This window comes from Pteronotus mesoamericanus, unplaced genomic scaffold (assembly GCF_021234165.1).
Source record: "Pteronotus mesoamericanus isolate MK-2021 breed Mesoamerican mustached bat unplaced genomic scaffold, CSHL_Meso_final contig_164, whole genome shotgun sequence".
Taxonomy (NCBI): Eukaryota; Metazoa; Chordata; class Mammalia; order Chiroptera; family Mormoopidae; genus Pteronotus; species Pteronotus mesoamericanus.
Genome location: NW_026555065.1, coordinates 16857547 through 16878882, shown reverse-complemented (window position 1 = coordinate 16878882; position 21336 = coordinate 16857547). Strand labels below are relative to the sequence as shown.

Below are 21336 nucleotides of genomic sequence, written 5' to 3'. Positions count from 1 at the left end.
TGAAGAGCTTACAGCCTAAAAGGGAGACCCAGATACAAGAAACGAATAAGTGACAAGATACATTCACATAGGGTTAATTCTATACGGAGAATGAAGTAAAGCAATGGTGGATAATGACTTGGAGAAAAACTACTTTAGGTTAAGTGGTTAGTAAAAAGAATTGAAGAAAGAGAAGTGAAGAAGAGAAAAAATTACCAGTTAAAATGATTATTGTTTGTTGGAAAAATTGAGTATTATTGTGGGTAGCAATAAGATGAGGATATAGGGTTTAATTTAAGTTGAAGTATATTATACATTTAACTAGTAGCTATTTTCAACCTTTCTTCTCTGTATAAAGTCAACTTTGTGGGTTTGTGAAATTCTCCTGAGGGAATTGGTAATACTCTTTGGCTGCAGTCTTGCTGATTCTGCAAATAAGGAGCTATTTGTGGGTGCAGAGAGCCATGATAGCAGGGATACCCCAGGGCCTTGGCAGGTGGACTTCCCTACTCCTTCTTTGGGGTGGCTAAGGTTAGGTGAAAGTAGAGTCAGTAGGCACCCCCAAGGGCAGCTTCTGTGTTTCTGGACTGGGCTTTTCTAGTGGATTTCAAACTTGGCTTTTTCTTGTCTCCTTTGCTGCTTTGTAATGGGAGTTCCAGTTGGAGCAGAGCACAGGGGCCAGGAGTCCATTTGCCTCAGCCTGTCTAGGGAATCATAGATGGTCATTATTAAACTATAGCCTTAACATTGGAGGGGGGGGAGGAACAAAATTAAAGAGGAAAAACTGTATCTATTGAGCTTTCCAGTCAAATTATTGCTTAGTAGTTTAAAGGTCCCCCCTTGCTGTAAGACACTGGATTGTGAAGCTATTGGAATTTGCCTGAGAAAGTCCCAGACCTTTGATACTGGCTAGAGTTAAGCGTTGTAAATAGCTCCAGTTACCTCAAGTTAGCTAATTTTTATTATTAAATCCTATTCTGTTTAGTGTGGTATAATTTATGCTTTTTACCCTTATTTACAATTTCATCGCATTTCTCTAGTTACCATTTCACTGTTACATGCCAAGAGATCCCACAATAAATGACTAAAGTGAGTAATGTGAAAGCCATAATTCCTATTGTTTTTCTTTTTTAATTTTTTAAAAAATAAATCTTTTAAAGAGTAAAACTTTTCAGAGAAGAAAGGATTTGTTTCTGGGTATCTCACCGTCCAAGTTAACATATACTAAGGTTTTCTTTCATATATGTAGATTATTCAACTATGTTGGCAATTTGACATGTTAAAAGTAATTTACCCTGTAATTAAATTATTTCCCATGGAATATCATAGCTTCTTTGGAGCTATGGTGGGAGCAGGCACGGGGAATTCAATTTCATTTTGTTTTGTATAATGAATAGGGAAAGTTCTTTAAATTTATCTTCTGGAAGCTCAGGTTGTGCTGTTGACACTTGGTTGCTCTGCTTTGTGTCGACACCAATATGATCTTATGAAGGACAACATAAAAGTAGGTTGACTTTTTTTTGTGTATCACTTTCAAATGACAGATTTTAATGAGTGCCACCCAGGTTACTCTTTGACCAATATGTTGATTTAATTATTTTAAGCATGAAAATAAAATATAATTGTTTCAAAGACCTTGGGTAACATCCCACATAAGAAGACACTCTGGGCTATTAACCGGTTGTTAATTTTGACTGTGTTTATTTAAATCAACTGGAAGCAGGCACTGTGGGACTTTATGTGTGGCCATCAAAGCCCATAATCTCCTATAATTTAAGTAAGTTCCAGGGAAGTTAAAATTGGTCATGACTCCTGTGGTTACAAGAGCATCAGAGACTATCTGATTAATGTTTCTTCTTCTGATAAGATTGTGTTAGTATTTTGTAAAATATATGCACAAATACAAGAAATCAGTAGAATTTAAAATAAAAAAAGTAAAGCATAAATTCTATGTGCTGGAAACAACTCTACATTGTAAAGAAAGGAGAGTGTTCTTTTTTATTTTTATAATTTAAGTTGTATTCTTGTTTGTTTTCATGACAAAATATTTTAATTTCAAATGTTTTAATTCCTCATATAAGGTTGCTATGTTTAAGAAAAAAAATTTGGTGATAAAGAAAACAAGTTATCAGAAAAAAATTTAAAATGTGTGTTTCCTTTAGGAATATTTTGAAGATACATGTTTTAATGCAAGATGCCTTTATATTTAGAAATTTTCACTTATGTGCTTCAATTTTTGGTGGGAAAACATTGTAAAAAGTCTGATCCATTGTTACTTGTTCACAACAATGTTAAATATCACACACATAATTAGACGGATTGTTAATGTAGCACTTAAAACTTTTTCTGAACTTTTTATTATGAGGAAATTTCAAATGTGTAGAAAAAGTGCAAGAATAGTCAATGAATATGCACATATCTCTTATCTAGATTCTTGTGAACATTTTGCCACAAAATGCTCTGTCTTTTCCTCTACTTGTTTTTCCTGAACAATTTGAGAACTAATTGTAGACGTTATTGACATAGGTCTGAGGTCCATGTTAAAATTTCCCGATTGCCCCAATAACAATGTCCTTTAAAACTTTCCCTGTTTTTTCTTTTTACTTTTTCTGATGTAATCATTGCCTTTAATTTTCATGTTTCTTTAGTTTCCTTTATTCTAGAATAGTTCCCCAGTTTTTTAATCTCTCTTGACAGTAACATTTTGAAGAGTCCAAGCCAATTGTTGGTGGTTAAATTCCTTCAATTTGAATTTATCAGGATGGTTGCCTTGTTAATAGATCAAGATGAACTTTTTTGCCCCCAGCAATGCTGCATAGGTGATGTCCTTTTCAGTGAATTATATCACATAATATCTGCTTATTCCATTAAATTAAAATATTTTTGATTTATTTTTTATTGAGATAATTGATGTATAACATATTAGCTTCAGATGTACAACATAATGATTCAATATTTGTATATATTGTAAAAAGATAAAAAGTATTCTAATACATAGAGACAGAAAATCTGATGCTTATCCAAAAGAATGCCTTAGTTTAGGTATGTGATATAAATTCCCTTTTTATAAAAAGAGAATTTAAAAGATAGTTTAAAAAGTCTTTTAAAAGTGCAAGTAGATATTGTAACATATTTTATTAATCTTCTCTTCTGTGTTTTAATTAATAAAACACTCAATGCATGTTTGTTGAATGAATGAAAATACTGATGACTTAAAAATCACAAATTCTCAGCTTTGTCAAGGAATTAAAATCCTTCATTGTTGCACTGCTATTTAAGTCTTTTCATGTTCTCCATTGTTTTGTTTAGAAAACAAAATGTACTAAGCTTAGAATAAACTGTTTGCGATGTCTAACATAAAAATAACCCAAGCAAATGTAATTTTAAACTGTCACTGTGTGTATAGGGTCACATTATTTCACTTGCAGTCACTCAGGGTTTGTATATATCACATTTCAGTGTAATGACATGGTCAGGCTCCAGAGAAAATACCAGTCAACACGAATTTGGTTTGACTAACAAATATTTACATGTCTCTGTATCTCTGATTATTGTAATCTTTTCAGGGGTTTATGCTTCACAGGCTTAATTTTTAAAAGCTTTATGTTAGATTTTAAAAGGTTGATCAGTACTATATCTTACTGTAAAAATGATACTGGCAGCCCATCTAGATAAATGTTAGATTTAAGCCAGAGCTTCTGCAGAGAACAGGTGGACATAAGAGTGGCTTGACATGGGCAGACGGCTGCCTGTCATGTGCGTGCTTTCTTGTGTGTATTGACCTTTTTTCTTCCCAGGTGGGTGGTGTTGATAGAAGTCAGGGTGGTCATTTGATCTTTTAAGTTTCTCTAGTCATCTAGTTGGTACGTTATAGGAAAGAAAAGCTAAACAGTGCTGTCCTTTGCTTGTGAGGTTGGTGCCTCATCTACAGAAGGCAGATGGGTAGCTGTGTTGTTGGCTACTGAGCCATTTGCATGTGCTTGCTCACTCAGTACCCTGTCATTGGTAGGCTTTTGTGAGATGGTCGTCTGGAACGGCGGTTAAATCTGTAGGTGTAAAATCCTTTAATGGACCCTCCCCACCCCCGGCTTCGATTAAAGCTCCTTGGCCTATGAAGCCACAGTATAACCTCTAATTTTGTTATAGTGCTTTCCATTTTGTATTGCAAAGATGTTTCGTTCTAGATTATGGTGAGGTCTTCAGTCACAGAGACTATCCCTTTTTAAATCTCTGGATCCCCATTGTGCAGTCAGGTGCCTAACTAAATTAAGAAAAAAAAAAGTAGTCTTCTTTGCCACATGGTAATTTGCTGGTGATAAGGTAGATAATTATTTGGGCTCATATAATTTACAAAATCCAGAAGATTTATTTATTTATCCCCATTTATTCAAGGTTTGTTATGTTCCAGGGAAGTCTGATCCACCAATGTCTGTTTCCTCCCCTATGGCTGATGTCCATTTTGAGTAGTTGGGAGTCTGTTCCACACGGGTTGTTAAAAATGTGACTGTATCCCTAGTTTCAGGTACTTGTGCCAGGTCCTGGGTCCTACCAGTTGCTAATAGGCTTTGTCTTTCATATATATATCTCTCCCATTAATCCAAGCATGTGAATTAGTGGAGTCGTCGTAGTACTGGTACTAGCCAAAGACTGTTCCTTTTGGACCTCAACTTGAAATTTCTGAATTTTATCCCCAGCCTCTTACATTCTCTGGGGAAGGAGCTATTACACTGGGAGCAAAAGAGGCAACAAAGCTATAATGCCTAATTTGCTACCAAAAATGGAGGTGGTTCTAAAGGTACAGATCTCTCTTGAATGTGGAAACACCTCCTTTATATCTAATTTTATTCTCCATACTTGTGATCAGTCTCATGCTCTTGGCTTTATTTTTCTGCTTCTTGGTTTTCTCCCCACTGGAGAAAGGAGATAGGCATTAAGTAGCTGTTATAAAGTAGAAAAGTGAGAGTTTTTGCTTGTTGACCAGACCTTTCAGATCAGTTAAATATTTTCTAATTGAAATGTTATAGTTAAAATTTGTAAATATTGACTAAAAATAATGGCAGTGAAACAGTTTTCAAGTGTGAACTTTAGTTCTGAAGACTAGTTTGTGAGCTGCAGGTTCCTAGAGTCATGTATAGAAGTGGGAAGCACAATATACCATCTTAAATGGGTGAAAAAATATTTTAAGTAACTTCAGGCTTTTCCTGATTTCATCAGGAATGGTTAGAGTTTCCATGCAACCTATTTTTCTTATTATAAAAACAATGTATCCTCATTACAGAATACTGGAGAATTTAAAAGTATGTTAAGAAATTAAATTAAATAAAAAATAATCCATAGTCTTAATGACCAAAGATTAGACTCAGTGCCACCTTGATGATTGTGATGAAAATACAATCTTTGTACCTCTTAAAAATATTGCCATTCAAGGAAACTACGTATGTTAGTGCATACATTGATCTAATTAGCAAACTTTTGTAGAATATCTATTTTGTGCTGGGCATTTTTTCAGGCATTTGGGTGGATTGGCGGCTAAAAACATGCTTGCTCTCATGGAGCTTACATATGATGAGGGGAGACAGAAAATAAATGAAAAGATAACAGAAGGCTGTAAAGCCTTAAAGAAAAACAAAGCAGGGTATGAGATGTAGAAGGGCAGGAATATTAATACATTTTAATGAGGTAAGGGAAAGTCTGTCTGATAAGGTGACACTTGAGCAGAGGTTGCAGACTGAGGGAATGGTAGGTGGAAAAATCCAGAGGTGGTGTGGGATACGGAGTCCTGGTTGGCCAATAACTGAGCCAACATTTATTGTGCACTCACTGTATAGTAGGCTTTATAATCCTTACAACTCAGTGCAGTGGGTAATTATTGTACCTCCCATTTTGCAGAGGGGGAAACCTATGCTTTAACCGCTGTGTTACACTGTGAGGTGCTATGATAGAGCACAGAGTTAGAGTATGTAATTCAGTTCTAGGGGGCCATGAAAATTTCCCAGAGGAGTTACTGAATGAATTTAACCTGAGTGAAAGAGCAATTAGCCACAGTTATGAAAATGAGAAGAGTATAGGATTTTGGTCTCATCTCTTCTCCTGCTGTATCCCCATAACCTATAACAGTTCCTTGCCCACAGTCAGCACTCAGTAAGTATTTGTTGAATAAATGCAGGTGGAAAGCATTTGCAAAGACACAGAGGCATAGAGAGCATGAGGTATTCAGAAAACTGAAATCAGTTTACTTTGACAGGAGCATGGACGATGTGGTAAAAGCAGCAGGAGCTTATGGTAGAAGAAATAAGCAGAGGTCAGATAATAATTTGATTTTTATTAAGGGCCAATGGGTACTTATTTTGGCAATACATGTATACTAAAAATTGATAAGCTATAGAGGAGATCATCTTGGAGCCTGGGAAAGGATAAAATGGAATTGTGTGAATAGTTTTACATATTTTTAATTCAATGGAGCAAAATATTTAAAATTGTTTGAATATTTGAATATTCTTTTGGCTTCTGCGAAGATCAAATATTTTTTAATACAAATGTGAGTTATTAAGACTCTTGTTTGCAAGAGAAAAAGCTCATTCAAGGAATATGTTCTGGAATACAAAGGGGGGGTATATCAGCCTTTGCTGTGTGATAAACCCTTTCAAAATTTAGTGGTTTAAAGCAACAACCATTTGGACTAGATTTAGCTTTTGCTTGTCTTGGCTGGACTCATTCACACATCTGCTCTCAGCTGCTGATCAGCTAGGCAACGCTGCTACTTACGGCCGGGATGATGGGACCACATGTCTCTCATCATACACCAGGCCAGCCTAGGCTTGTTCAAATGAAGGCCTCAGGCTTCCAAGAACAGCAAGAGGGCAAGCTCCGATGTACAAGTGCTTTCCAAGTCTCTTTTTGTGTCACATTTGCCACACATCCCATTGGCCAAAAACGAATTAAGTCCCAGATTCAGGAAGTGGGGAAATGGAGTTCACCTTTTCACAGGAGGAGCTCCAAAGTCATGTTGCCAGGGAATGGGAACAGAGAGGGGAGGATCTGTGGCCATTTTGCAGTCAAAAATTGTGGCTATAGCTGGGTTTCAGGAATGGACAGAAACCTAAGTGGTGTTAGGTCTGCCCCTTTCACTTGCCTTGCTCTTTGTTGCTTATCTGTTTCATTCTTTATCCTCAGACCAGCTTCTGCTGCTTCTCTGGTCTCCATGGTAAAGAAACATGACTGCTGACAGCTTCTAACATCATATAGAACAGACCCAGGTACTCCCAAACTGACTCCCCATTGGGAATTTTCCCTTGGAGAAGAGAATCTAGAAGGGAATAGTCCGTTAGTAAGGTACTCACCCCTGGATATATGGACTGTGCTGCGGTGGGTGGGGTGGGTGTTTTGGAAGATGGGGGAACTGGCATTTAACAGCTGTATTGCTGTAATCCTGTGATAGCTGGGTGGGGGGAGTGAAAAGGAGGAGCGGGGGCAGTGCCCCCAGAAAATGGTAGAGATGGGGAGGGGTAGCTGGAGATACATCTTATAAAGCTCCATTACAATGAGTTTCATAAATAAAGTAGTAGTTTCGGTGAACTTAAAAATAGTGACTGGGACCTTGGAGGAAGAGGGTATAAACTATTTTTACTTACAACATTTCTGACACGAAATGTGTGGGGTTTTTTTCCTTTCACTCTCCAGACACCAACTGGGTGTCCTTTCCTCTCCTCCCCTCGCCACTCCTCTCCCCTCCCCTCCCTGCCAGTTCAAAACACTACCTGGATTTAGTGTTAGATCCCACAAGTTAAGAACTCAGTCCTGCAACACTGACTGCCCCTACTTCAGATGCCAGTTGCAAGTCCCAGATTGTCATTTGTACTTCTGGCCAACCAGCTATAAATTTGGGGTTCCCACATCCGCCTCCTCAGGTTCAATAATTTGCTAGAACGCCTCACAGAACTCAGGAAATCTCCTTGCTTACAACTTCTAGTTTATTATTGACAGTAAAAGCACAGAGTATTCCAGAATGCTTTGAAGAGCTAAAACTTCAGCCTTAGAAATAAGCATTTTATCTTCCCAAAATAACTGAAAGAAAAGTCTTAGGAAGTGAGGAAGGAAAGTAAGCAGAACTGCCTTATGAGGCACAGGTGGCCGGCACAGGGGCTGATGTTGCAGGCTTCCGTTCGGGCCAGTAGCAGAGAGCCCATTCTCCACTTTGCAAAGCAGTCGGGGCCCATCCTTACGGGTATCTCTTGGTGATCATCATTGGGTTTTTTTTCCCCTTTTCTCTTATCACCTCCCTTTAGACAGTGTTAGCATCTATTGTGCCATGTGTTGGAACTGTGTGAAGTGAATATGTTTTGTAACAAATTACCTTACCAACTGGGTGCATCTCCTGGTTTAGGTTAGTTCTTGTTTTATTAGAAATTATTTACCCTTCCTTTGAAACTTTCTGCCAATAGTTTGCTAAACCATTGTGTGGCATTTCTATCTTTATATCCAGGAGAGTGTTCATGCAATACCTTTTCCAATGCTTTTTTTTTTTTTGCGCTGTAATCTTTTGTTGAAACAGTATTTATAACATTTATAATTTGGGGGAGTGTCAGAAATGACTTTATGTAGGTGCTCACCAAGGAATTAAAATCTAGAGAAAGAGATTACAATCAGACATTTTTTCCAAAGGACAAGTGTTCTTGGTCAGTTTTTCTTCCTTTTGGAGTAGACCGTTACTGCCCCCTGAACATGAGTATTCTACCTGACACCTCTTATGTCTAATTTTTTTTTTTACTTGTGCCAAGTCTATATTTACTTTCTTTTGAAAAAAATACTACCAGGAATGTTTCTTCAATAAGGTAGTAAATTAGAAATAGAAAACCAGGGCAAAGAAGAGAAGAATGAAAACAAACCAACTGTTAATTATTTAATGTAATTGTTTTGTTTAATTTTACTTACTGAGATTCTTAGAAGCCAAAGTAAAAAGGGAAACATAGTAAGCAATATAGGTCTTATGATCAGAATAGAGAAATCATTCTAGTTCTTCCAATGGATTCTTTGCAGCACACAAAACATGATAATGACCTCTCCAGTAGCCTGAAAATAGATGTAACCGTGACGTTCATATGACTGTGTCTTAGAATGACCTTCAGTAGATGGCTCTTGATAAAACATTTGAGCACAACTCAGTAAAATCAATTTATTTCTCTTGTAACAACTCTCAATACTTTCTACCATTTCCTGACCCTAAAGATTCTTCCCACTTCATGTCAAAGTCTTGTGAACTGAATATTGTAAACATAGAAAGAACCCTTTTTTTCCTGAGGAAAATGTGTATAGCAAATTATGGATTTGGTTGATTTAGATCATGATTTGTGATCATGATTTTAGACTATGTTTCACAGAAGTTTTTTTTTCCTTTTTGGTTTGCGTTCATTTCTTTATAATTGGAGTCATATTGGGAAAATTAACAGGTGCTAATTTTAACAATTATGATTATGCTGGGGGAAAGTAATAGTTAATTATCTAATGACCCTTTCTTCTTTTCCTTACCCGTGTGAGTCCAGATTTGTTAACAGTCTGATTTTCTACAGTTCGGACCTCAAGGATGAGACAGGACTGCGCTGCCCAAAACTCTTGTCTGAAGAACCCTCCCTTGGGGTTGGGAGTCACCCACGGGCCATGGGAGGGGACTTGAAGTTCCAGGACACACTTGCCAAACCACAGAGATTGCAGGCCTGCCACCCATCCTCATTATTTATCATCATTATTTAATGTTTTCAAAGGTCAGAGCCAAAATAAATGCTCTGCCAGCCAAGGGAGCCACACCAGGTTTTACCACAGGCGGAGGCCCCTTAGGCATTTAGTAGCAGTGACTTGGGTCCTATTCATGCCTGATTCCATTAATCTGGCAGGCTCCTGCCTCCTGCTGACTTCCCACAACTTTTTTTTTTTTTTTTGCATTCTCTCCCCGCCCCCATTCCAATAATAGTTACCTTGGTAAGTGTTTACTGCTTTCTTTCTTTCTTTCTTTTGCCTCACATCTACAATTTATTTTTTATTTTTTTAAATTATATTTTATTGATTATGCTATTATAGTTGTTCTGATTTTTCCCCCTTTGTCCCCCTCCACTCAGCAACCCCGCACTCCCTCAGACAATCATGTCTATAAGTTTTTTGGCTGCTCCATTTCCTACACTGTGTTTTACATCCCCATGACTACTCTGTAAGGACTACCTGTTTGTAGTCCTTAATCCCCTCACCTCTTCACCCGTTCCCCACAGCCCCCTCCATCTGTCAGCCATCAAAACGCTCTCTGCATCTGTGATTCTGTCTCTGTTCTTCTTAGTTTTCTTTTTAAGATTCAGTTGTTGATAGATATGTAGTTATTGCCATTTTATTGTTCATATTTTTGATCTTCTTTTTCTTAAATAAGACTCTTTAACATTTCATAACATAATGGTTTGGTGATGATGGACTCTTAGTTTTTTCTTGTCTAGGAAGCTCTTTATCTGCTATTTGATTCTAAATGATAGCTTTGCTGGGTAGAGGTCCCTTGGCTGTAGATCCCTGCTTTTCATGACTTTGAATATGTCTTGCCAACACATTCTAGCCTGCAGTTTCTTTTCAGAAGTCAGCTGACAGTCTTATGGGAACTCCTCTGTAGGTAACTAATTTCTTTCCTTGTTCAGCATCTGTGTCCCTTCTACGAGTCTGGATGGATGTGGTTTCTTTCCTTGTTACTTTTAAGATTCTCTCTTTACCCTTAACCTTTGGCATTTTAATTCTGATGTCTTGGAGTGAGCCTCTTTCCATCCATCTTATTTGGGACTCTCTGTGCTTCCTGGACTTGCATCTCTATTTCCTTCACCAAATTAGGGAAGTTTTCTTTCATTATCCTTTCAAATAGATTTCCAATTCCTTGCTCTTTCTCTTTTTCTTCTGGCACTTCTATGAAGCAAATGTTGGATCTCTTAAATTTGTCCCAGAGGCTGCTTACACTATCCTCATTTTTTTGGGGGGGTTCTTTTTTCTTTTTATTGTTCTGTATGGTTGTTTTTTACTTCTTTATGTCCAAATCATTGGTTTGATTCTCAGCTTCCTCCACTCCACTGTTGTTTCCTTGAAAGTTGTTCTTTATTTCAATTAGGGTATCCTTTGTTTCTGATTGGATCTTTTTTATGCTGTTGAGATTTTCACTAAGTTCCTTGAACATCATTATAACCAATATTTTGAACTTTGCATCTGCTAGATTGCCTATGTCCATTTTGTTTAGCTCTTTTTCTGGACTTTTGATCTGTCCTTGCATTTGGGCCATGTTTCTTTGTATCCTCATTTTGGCAGCCTCCCTGTGTGTGTTTGTTCATATTAGGTAGAGCTGTTTCAACTCCATGTCTTGGTATTGCGGCTTAATGTAGTAGGTGTTCTGTAGGGTCCAGAGGCACAGCCTCTCCTATCACCCAAGCTGGGTATTTGAGGTGTACCCATCATGTGGGCTGAGTACACCTTCCTCTTGTAGTTGAAACTTGGTTGCTGTTGGCAGATCAATGGGAGGGATTTACCCAGGCCAGTCAGCTGCAAGGACTGGTTGTGACCACTGACCACCAGCTTTTCCCTTCCATGGAGGATCACTGTGCAGGGACAGGGTGGTGGTGCTCCAGTGTCGTCTGTAGCTGCCCACTGGGTGCGCTGGCCGTAGAGTTTTCCCCAGTCGTGTGGGCCGAGGTCAGCCCCAACCTGTGTTTCGCCCAGGGCCACGCTGCCTGAGCTATAAAGCAATCTGAGATGGCTGCTACTTGTGCTGGGCTTGGACATTCCCAAGCAAAGCCAAGCTGTGAATCTAAGCTGACAGCTGCTAGTGCTGGGCCTGGGGCTCACTGAAGCCAGCTGTTGCTTGTTTGATAGAATTCAGGAAGTTTTGAAGCATGAGCCAAGACCAGCCATTCATATGTAGAAGCAGCTTGGGTGGGCCCATAAGGTGGGACGGAGTGTCTAGGGATCTCCAAGGCAGGTCAAACAGTGTTAGCCAGGTTGATGGAGTCTCAGTTATGGCACCAGTTTACTGGCTCTCTAGGGAGAGGGTTTATAAAAGGGACAATGGCCTCTGCTCGCCTCGATGACAGGTACTTCAGTTTCTCCAATATGCCACTGGTGCCTTCCAAGCTGTTACTCTGGTGCTGGAGCTCAGAAGGAGTGAGTGAGTAGGTGAGTCCATGTGTAGTTTCTTTAAGAGGAGCCAACTTGGGATTCCAAAAGTTTATTCTACTGGCTCAATCCCTGCTGATTTTTGTAGCCAGAAGTTGTGGGGACTTTTCTTCATGGTACTGGAATCCTGGGCTTGGGGGCCTGATGTGGGGCTGGAACTCCTCACTCTCGAGATGTCCCTCCTGAATTTTTATTCACCACATATGGGTATGGGACCATGTGTCCCTTCTATGAATCTGAATGGATGTGGTTTCTTTAATTCCATAGTTGTCGGACATCCATTCAACTTGATTTCATAGTTATCAGACTTCCATTCGACTTGATTTCTGACAGTTCTGAGTGATGGTCGTTCTACATTTTAGTTATAATTTTGATGTGGTTGAGCGAAGAGGCGAGCCATGTCTGCCTATGCTGCCATCCCTCCCTTCCTCCCTCCCTTCCTTTGAATTTAAACTATCTAAGGGATTAAATTAAGTGTTAATGAAAGATAAAAGGGTGCAGGGAAGGCTTTTGGGGTTCATGAATTTGAGGTTCCTGTTCCACCCCCAAAACTTCGCTCCTCTTGAGGATAAAGAATAATATTGTGGTCAAAAGCATAGAGTCAAAACTCCAAGTTCAAATCTTGCCTCTGCCACTTACTAGGTGAGCAATTTACTTGACCTCTCTGTGCTTCACTCTCTTTAGTATAAAATGCATTTAGTTATTACAAAAACTCCCTCATGGATTTGAAATTTGATAGTACATGCAGAGTGCTTAGAACAGTGTCTGTTCAGTGTGCTAGCAGCTATTATTATTATTAGGCTGCAGAAATCATACCAACATATCAGTCTTATATTGAGATCACTCTAAGTTGGAGGTGTTTGGGATTTTATCTGGAGATGGATAATGGGAAAGACCTCAAACTTCAAACCATCTAGGAAGGTTTTTGTTTGTTTCTGTTTTTTAAAAAACCTGGGGACAAAATTAAGTTGTGATGACTCAGAAGTGTGTGCATCCTAGGGCTCATGGTCAACTCCATTGTTTATTCTAAGCAAAGGGATGTTTACTGTAGGAATGCAGATGTTTTGTGTTGCTTACCGGGGCCAGTGTCTAGGCCCGCCTCTGCTTCTCGAGGCAGAGGACAAGGTAGACTGGACTTTGGAGCCAGACCTATCTGGCTTTGACTCTTCGGTTAGTTTATTGACCTTTTTTTGCCTCAATTTCCTTCTCTATGAAGTAGCAATTATAGTTCTGACAGTTCGCCTTATTTGGAAACTAAATAAGATAGCACATATAAAATACCCTGCATAGTGTCTGGCCTTGGAAGACACTTGACATTTGTTAGTATCCTTCCCTTCTGATTCTTCCCAGTCTGCTTGATTTATTAATTTCCTTAATAAATTATTTTAGAAGAGTGTTTTCAAATTTAATGTGCATATACATTGCTGGGGTCTCCGGTTAAGCTGCAGATTCTGATTTAGCAGGTCTGAGCCTGCACCTCAAACCAGCCTTCAGGTGACACCATGCTGCATTGGAGGCCTCACTCCGGGGGGTGCAGAGTGTGCTGTATTCTCTCCTCTCTTTGCAGCTCATTATTACCTGTTAGATTCATGTTAGTATTCTAATATAGTCTTCCCACACACATCTGTACATCCAATATCATTGTTTGGATAAATATCAAAGGTTGTGTGTTATCATGTACCTAAGAAGTTTCCTCTTCCTCATCCAGAGCAGGCAGCGGTCTAGCAGAAACCGATCATAGATGTTTTCTCAGGATCCCCATCCATGGAATGCCACACTGTTTCTCATAACATACTCTGTTCCTGCCTTGTGGAAGGCCTTCTCTCAGAATCTGTGTCCCTCCATGACTCAGACTGCAGGTCAGCTAGGTTAGGGAAGTGGTCTTTTTACCTCTCTTCAGAGTTTGGGTGGAGCTACCCAAATACTGTGCTTCTGATCCCATTAAGCAACTCAAATATTTTTATACCCATCTGTGCCAATTACTAGCCCTCTCCAGGTTCATTACATTGTTTTCTGTCCAATGTATACAGGCAGAGGAGACCACTTTTGTTCTTTGTTTTTTTCAAGATGCACACTTTTGAGTGCTTAATGCATACTCTTTGATGATTCTAGATTTTAGGAGGGTTTTTTAAGATTTACTTTTGAGAATCCTCTTCACTGTTGTTTCTTTGTTGTTTCTGATTTTTAAAAAATATTTGAGCTCCTTTTTTCTTTCCTACATTACTTACCAGAACTTTTTAGCTGGAGCCATCAGGGTCATTTGCATCTGCTGTGCTCATTTTGGGAACTGCCTGTCATTGTCCTCAGGCAATTTTTCTTGAAGTAACAAGAGCAAAATTACTAATCTCTGAGTTACAGCTGTTTGTGTTAGAGTTGTGAAGAAGAAATAATAGCCTCCTTCTTCTTGCTTTTCTAATTAAAGCAAGTGTACTTTTTTCTTTTCTTTTTTTAACCTTAGAATACTCCAAAATGTCTATGAGTTAGAGCTTGGTCATCATGTTACCAAACAAAGCAAGTCTAAGCCCAGTCTCTTTTAGGCTTAACCTGGTGCTGTGCTATTTCCTGAAGAGTTTCTCTTACCTGGCTGGGCTCTATCCAATAGGTTTGTCAATTCGGGGAAGAACTTGAAAATAGCCCCAGGTAAGAACGCAGGCATTTAAAAAGTTAGGGTGGAGAAGTATTGCAGGGAAAGAAAATATTTGAGCTAAAGAAAATTCAGAGGTGCCATTAATATTTTCACCTTACCTAGCTACATCAGTCAGGCTCATGATAGGAAATAGGCGACACTCAATACTCCACACAAACTGTTATTGAGATGACACTCAATAACAGAGGACAATTTATTGCACAGGAACTATTTACAAAAGTGTAGGTGTAGGGAAAAACCAAGACTAGTTCTCTCTGAGTTGTTACTGTACTTGGGCCTTAAGGTGACCTTGGCAGGGAGAGAACCTGACCTCGCTGCCCCTCCCAACCTGGTTCCCGACGCCCCACCACAGTTCTCTGTTGGGAGAATCCAGTGTGGAGCACAGTGCGCAGGAGCCTCTTGATATAGCTTATTCTGCACTGCCCCCTGAGGCAGCAGGATGGAGGTGGGTGGATAGCAGGTCTAGAGGGGCAAATTATACACCAGTTTTACACTTTTCTTCTGAAAGACTTGTTCACCTAAGACTGTTAATATTGTGAACTCCTTAAGGGAAGACACTGGCCTGTCCGCCTGTCTGTAGGACATTATTTAAATGACTGTTGAATGAATGGATGGGGCTGTTCATTTCCTTCCTTTCTCTTGCATTTAAGGTGGCCAACAATAGCTGGATGATGCTGTCTTGATTATGGTTGGTGTTCTGCATAGCAATAGATTAATGTTTCCTAGCTAGGTAATTAGTCTACTTTTAGCATATATCATTAGTAAGTCTGCTAAACAGAGATGGAGTTTCCCGTATTCATATCTTGAGTCATTTTGTATTACTATTGTTTTTTATAAATATCCATGTTTAGCTAGGTGATGATGCATTTGTGAATCTTTAGCCCTTCTTAATGACCATGAAATCGAACCCTGTTTTCTCCTCTTACTAGAGCCCCTCTGGCCAGCAGATGGGTAAGCTGCTTAATTTGGGAGTCCACTTGACTTTTGGTTCTTTCCCAGCCTGTTTCATGAGGCGAGCCAATACAAAGACTAAATTAGCCTCATTATCTTCTGGAGCTTCATTTTATTATTTATTTATTTATTTATTTATTTATTTATTTATTTTCTGCATTACCATTTTGTTCCCTTACACCTCTCTTTCCCTGGCAATCAATGTACTGTTCTCCATGTCCATGAGTCCTTTTTCCTTTTTTTGCATAACCTCACCTTTAAAAGAAGGTCTATGAATAATGCAAGGTTTCTCCTAATTACCCAGAGGGCAGAAGTCAAAATAGAAATGAGTTTATTGGCTACAAACTTCTGAAAAGTTTCTCATGCAGTCAAATTATCTGTCCTAATGATTCTCAGACATTAGTATTTTGCAGGAAGGAATAGAGCTAAATGTCACATGTGAGTTAGTTTGGTGATTCCTAAAGCACTCAGGTAAGAGCAGAAGAGAATACATTGATTGGGAAGAGAGCAAATCCCTTCTTGGTTAGAGCTTTGCTGTTCTTGCTTGAAGGTTCTCAGGTTGTGTGTGTGCCCATGTGTGCGGTGGGGAGATAGGAAAACTGAGTGGGTCTCAGAATCCCTCTCCCATCAGGGAAAAAGATAATATCTTTTGCTAAATAGAACTGAGTCCTGGAATTTGATTGATCTGTCCCTGAAGTCCACTTCTGATAGGCTTCTTCTACTCTTTTGGGAATGTGTTTTTGACAGCTCGTTTTTATTTTCATGAACTCTTTTGATATTTTACATAATTTAAGTTTGTGTGAAGTGTTGATTTAGTGCCTGTGCAAATCACCCTGTCTGATTATAGTTCTTAGAGGACATTTTTTGTTTCTATTTCCAGTGTCCCCAAAGACAGAAAAGACATGGCAAGCTCATATGTCTCCCTCACATCACCCAGAATGACAGGCATTCTCTGCTCCCATATATACCTCTTGCTGTTAAGATTCCTTCATCAGTGGTTCACTGACTTCAGGTCATGCCATCTTTAGCTAAGGCTTTGAGCCTAGCTCTCATTTTTGCTTATTGTCAGAAGTGTGCAAGTTTTTCCTTCAATAGGTTTTGAGACTGGAAAATAACAACAACAATAAATTTTGTTTGTAGGTTCTTCCCATCTCATAACCATCTAGGATTTTACCTTTCTGCTTTTAATATGGGGGCCCCTTGGGAAGCCAGCCTGTGGGCCTGCGGCTGAAGTTTACACTACCAGGATGTTTTGTTTGGCAGGCAGGGAACCTCCTGCTCCATTTAGACTGAAATGCTTTAAATGGAACGAACACGCTCCTGATTGCCTCAGGGTCCATTACTGCCTATTGTTGAATTGGTTCCCCAAGGGGCATCAGAATCTTTTAAGTTCTCTTTCCTTGAACACTTTAAAAAAACGGTCCTGCTTAGGGTGATTATTTCATAAGTTACATAAATGTATAATCGCTATGTTGTATACCTGAAACTAATATTATATATCAACTGTAACTGAAAAATTAACAAAAATATTTAAGAAATAAAAAAATAATTTGATCCATTCAAAAATAAAATAAAAGTAAAAATAAAAATGGTCCTGTATTCCAGAATAATTATTCCTGTCTTTATATTTGGTTGGGGACTTAGCTACTCACAGGGAAGTATAAATTGAATAATTCCTTGTTTATTATATAAAAATAATAAAATTAACAATTGTATAGTGCTTTAGAGTTTGTAAAGTATTTCAGTTTAATTCGTTGGATCATCACAATAATCCTGTGGGTAGGGAGGGAGGTATTTTTCTCCATGTTATGGATGGGAAGTAATAGAGCATCATGATTAAAACTATGGTCTCTGGAGTTAGACAGTTTGCGTTTGAGCTTTAGTAATTACTAGCCTAGTCTCAGCTTATGAACCCACTCAGTTCTCTCTTCTGTGTATGAGGTGGTACCTATCTTATAGGGTCATTATGAGAAGTATATAATTCATGCCAGACAATTAGAACAGTACTTAGTTCATAGTTAGTGCTCATTAGATTTTACCTGATAAAGCTATTATTATTATTAATAATAGATGAAGAAATGGAAACTTGAAAAAATTAAGCCATATATCTAAGGTAACACAGTTAATTGGCAGGAGAGTTGGGACTTTAACTAAGATATGGAATCTTCTGGTACTAGTTTCTTTCCTCTGTATTTACTGCTGAATCCCTCATGTATTCTGTGGGAGACTGGAAGATGGAGAATGGAAAACCCATTCTTTCTTGTGTCAGCTTCCTTATTATCATTTCCTTTTTTGTTTCCTCACACTGAGTACTGTTGGGTATTGCCTGTTGAACCATGGGCTCTGTCCATTAGAATTCGCCGGGAGAGGGAGCAGTGAGGCGTGGGGTGTCAGCAGCCCCTGCCGGTGGCGGACTTGCCTTGACACAGAGATACTGATGCCTTCTGAGGTCCCTCTGACTTCTGTCTACATAGATAGACTGGAGAAATTAACATCCTATTTCTATGAAAGTATACAGTTGTTGCCACACATAAAGAGATTTAAGAAAACAATAAGCTTATATATTTCTTGATGCTTCAGTTTTTTTCTGTTTAAGAGGGAGAATACTTAAATTTTGGTGATCTTATTTGTCATTTCATATCCCTTGGAGGGAGTGGAAAAAAAAGGTAGTATTATCTCCATTTGTCGGGGGTGGGCAGTAGGGGAGAAGTAATTGAAGTTCCGTGTGAAATGAACACAGGCTTTGGAGTCAGGCAGGTGAGGTTCAGTTTTTGGCTCCTCCATTTTCTGTTATGTGTTCCAAGACCCATTTTCCTCATCTGTCTAACGGGGATAAGCAGAGGGTTGTTTGGAGGCCTAGGGCGATAATGCTCACAAAGCAGATAAGCAGCATGTAAATGTGGCTCTTTTTTTGGTTTTGTGTGTGGGGTGACTTTTCACGCTGGCCCAGGGTCATAATTAGGTGGGAACCCAGGTCTCATCATTCCTCACTGAATGCTGCATGGATTTCTTCAGCAGGGTTTATTGTTCATTTACATTTTAAAATCCAAGTGCTTATTATAGACAGGTCCCTGGCTCTGTATTTTCAGCTGGATACGTGCAATGCCCACTTTGTCAAAATCCCAAATTTACCTTGTGTCGTAATGAATATAACACAGAATCAGTCAGGTGGTTTTAGGGGCAGCTTCTCTCAGAAAGTGAAAGCAGCAGGTGTTCATTGAGTGTTTACTGTGTGCCCAGCACTGGGTAAAGTAGGGGATACAAAAGAAGCACTTTATTTGTCTCTAATAGGACTGACAATGTTTTGGGGAAATCTGATGTGACTGAAACTTGACGTGATTACAGAACAATAAGCGGTTCAGTCATCTTAGTTAATAAGTGGGCTCTGATCTGGGCACTACCTGTGCTCTCATTGACTGGATCAGGAGACAAGTAAACCTGCACTTAAAGCCTGGTATGGGAAATGAGAATCAAGTTCACAGAGGGCGTGCGGAGGAGAGGTTATGTGGTGTGCGTGCACTTGGGAAGTGGCGTGGGCTGCAGGGGTGGTGGTGCTCGAGCTGATCCTGATGACTAGCGGGGATCCTGGACAGGGGAGGACTGCATGAGGAGGACAGAAAACCACACTTTTAAAGGCACCGGAAGATGACAGAGCCTGTGGGGTGATGAACAGCGTTTGTTTGTGATTCCTGATGGCGGGAGCTTAGGGTTTACTGGGTTAGTGGCAACAGAGCAGCGTGGAGAAGAGAGCGAGGGATAAGTCATTGAAGACATTTTGTGTCATGCTGAGAAGTCTGAGCATCGAGGCATTGGCAAGAGATGACTGTATCAGTGTTTCAGAATGATCACTCTAGGACGATCTTCTAGTAAAACAGGTGGGAAATAGGGCCTGGATCAAGTCTTAGAAAAAGGAAAAAAATGAATGAATAATAGAGTGAGTAAATAGATTAGATGTACTCACTATGTTGTAGGGGTTCAGAGAAAGGGGATGTTATAGTAAGAACAATATTTGAGGAACACTCTATGATGGAGGAAGATTTGAGCGGCCAGCCCAGTGCTTGCCTATAGCAGACAGCGAATAAGCTGGGTGTTGAATGGCAATAGGATTTATATGAGAGAAAGACTTTATGTGTGAAATGGTAAAGGAGACAAATCTAATCGGAAAAGAATGGTACACATATACGCACTGGTTGTACAAATTTTGGAAGACTTTGAAATGCCAGGTTATGGAGTTTGAACTTATTGAATTAATCACTAGAAAGCCATTGAAGATTCTTAAACAAATATTTTCCATTTGGATTAGAAATGTGTTCATACTATGGCCTTCTTTGTCTTGGTTGTGAAGGTGTGTCTGATGAGATGACACTAGTTCTGATTCTTACATTTGGAAATGGAAATGCCAGAGACAGCATTACTTTGGACTGGGAAATAAAGTCAGATGACCCCACCCTGACTGGGGGAGACTGTGGAATTATTCACTGTTGGGTTATAAAGGGAAGTGAGGCAGAAATGAATGAGCCCATGTGAGGTTTTTGGTGATAGGAGCCTAGAGAGGAATGGAGCACATAGAAAGATGAGAGAAACTGCTTATCCTGTGGAGTCTTTTAGGGGTAATGAATGTATGGGTTGCATAATCATTATCTCATTCCATCCCATAGCTGGCATTAATTGATCCTATTGAGCTCAATGGTAGCCTTGGAGTTTTTGTCAACACAGGCTCCAAGCGACTACTATCAGTTGTTTACAGCTGGCAAACCTATCTGTCATGTCTGGAATAAGGAATGAATGAGAAATAGATTATGATTGCATTTACGGTACAAATCAATTTTACTTTTCCAGGTGGAACTTGCGGAAATCTGCGCCAAGAGTGAGCGTTATATTGGCACCGAAGGAGGAGGGATGGACCAGTCCATATCATTTCTTGCAGAAGAAGGAACTGTAGGTGGCATTGAGCTCTTTGGAAATATCAGTTAGGGAAAGTTCACCCACAGAGGAAGGCTATGAGAGCCTCAGCATGCTTGGTTTGGGGCAGCCTACTCTATAAGACTCTATTATTGTAGGATGGTATTTCCCAACTCCTTTGTAATTCAAAGCTACCTACCATGAGTTCACCTCTTTTGTTTCATGTTGATCTCTGCTCCCTTAAGCTTCCAGAATCATACCTCAACTCTGTTTTTCTCTTGTGTGTAGAGTTTTTTTTTCCTTTCTAATTCATTGTTAGGATGAGATTTCTCAACTCCCTAGTTATTGAGACCTCTTTTCCTTCTCTTGTCCCAAATCACTTCATCTCATGGCATTTTCATGTTGGTTTTAAACCCAAATGTTAGTTTTCTTACCACATATATTCACAACCCCTCTTTTTGTAATTTACTCTTTGGTATCATTTTTCTGTGTCAACATTTTTGGGGCTTCAGCGGTGAGGAAAAGAATGTTGACAGTAACCCAGGAATGAATTCCTCAGCTGCATACCACTTCCCCTTGGCTATCATCTCCCTTAGGCAGAGCAGAGGTTTGGGTTGTTGGTCATAAACTGCCCGTTTCCAAAGTGGAAGCAGACATTTCTTTAAAATCTTTTCTTAGCT

General features: G+C 39.3%; 1 protein-coding gene across 2 annotated transcripts in view; it reads left to right on the top strand.

Moving 5' to 3' along the window:
- The window catches only part of GALK2 (galactokinase 2), a 117340-nt gene that overhangs the window by 44337 nt on the left and 51667 nt on the right, over positions 1-21336 (top strand). For both annotated transcript variants that reach the window (XM_054565446.1, XM_054565447.1), the window contains exon 6: positions 20594-20692. In XM_054565446.1, coding sequence (XP_054421421.1) covers positions 20594-20692 — 99 coding nt within the window. The remainder of the gene's footprint in view (positions 1-20593; positions 20693-21336) is intronic.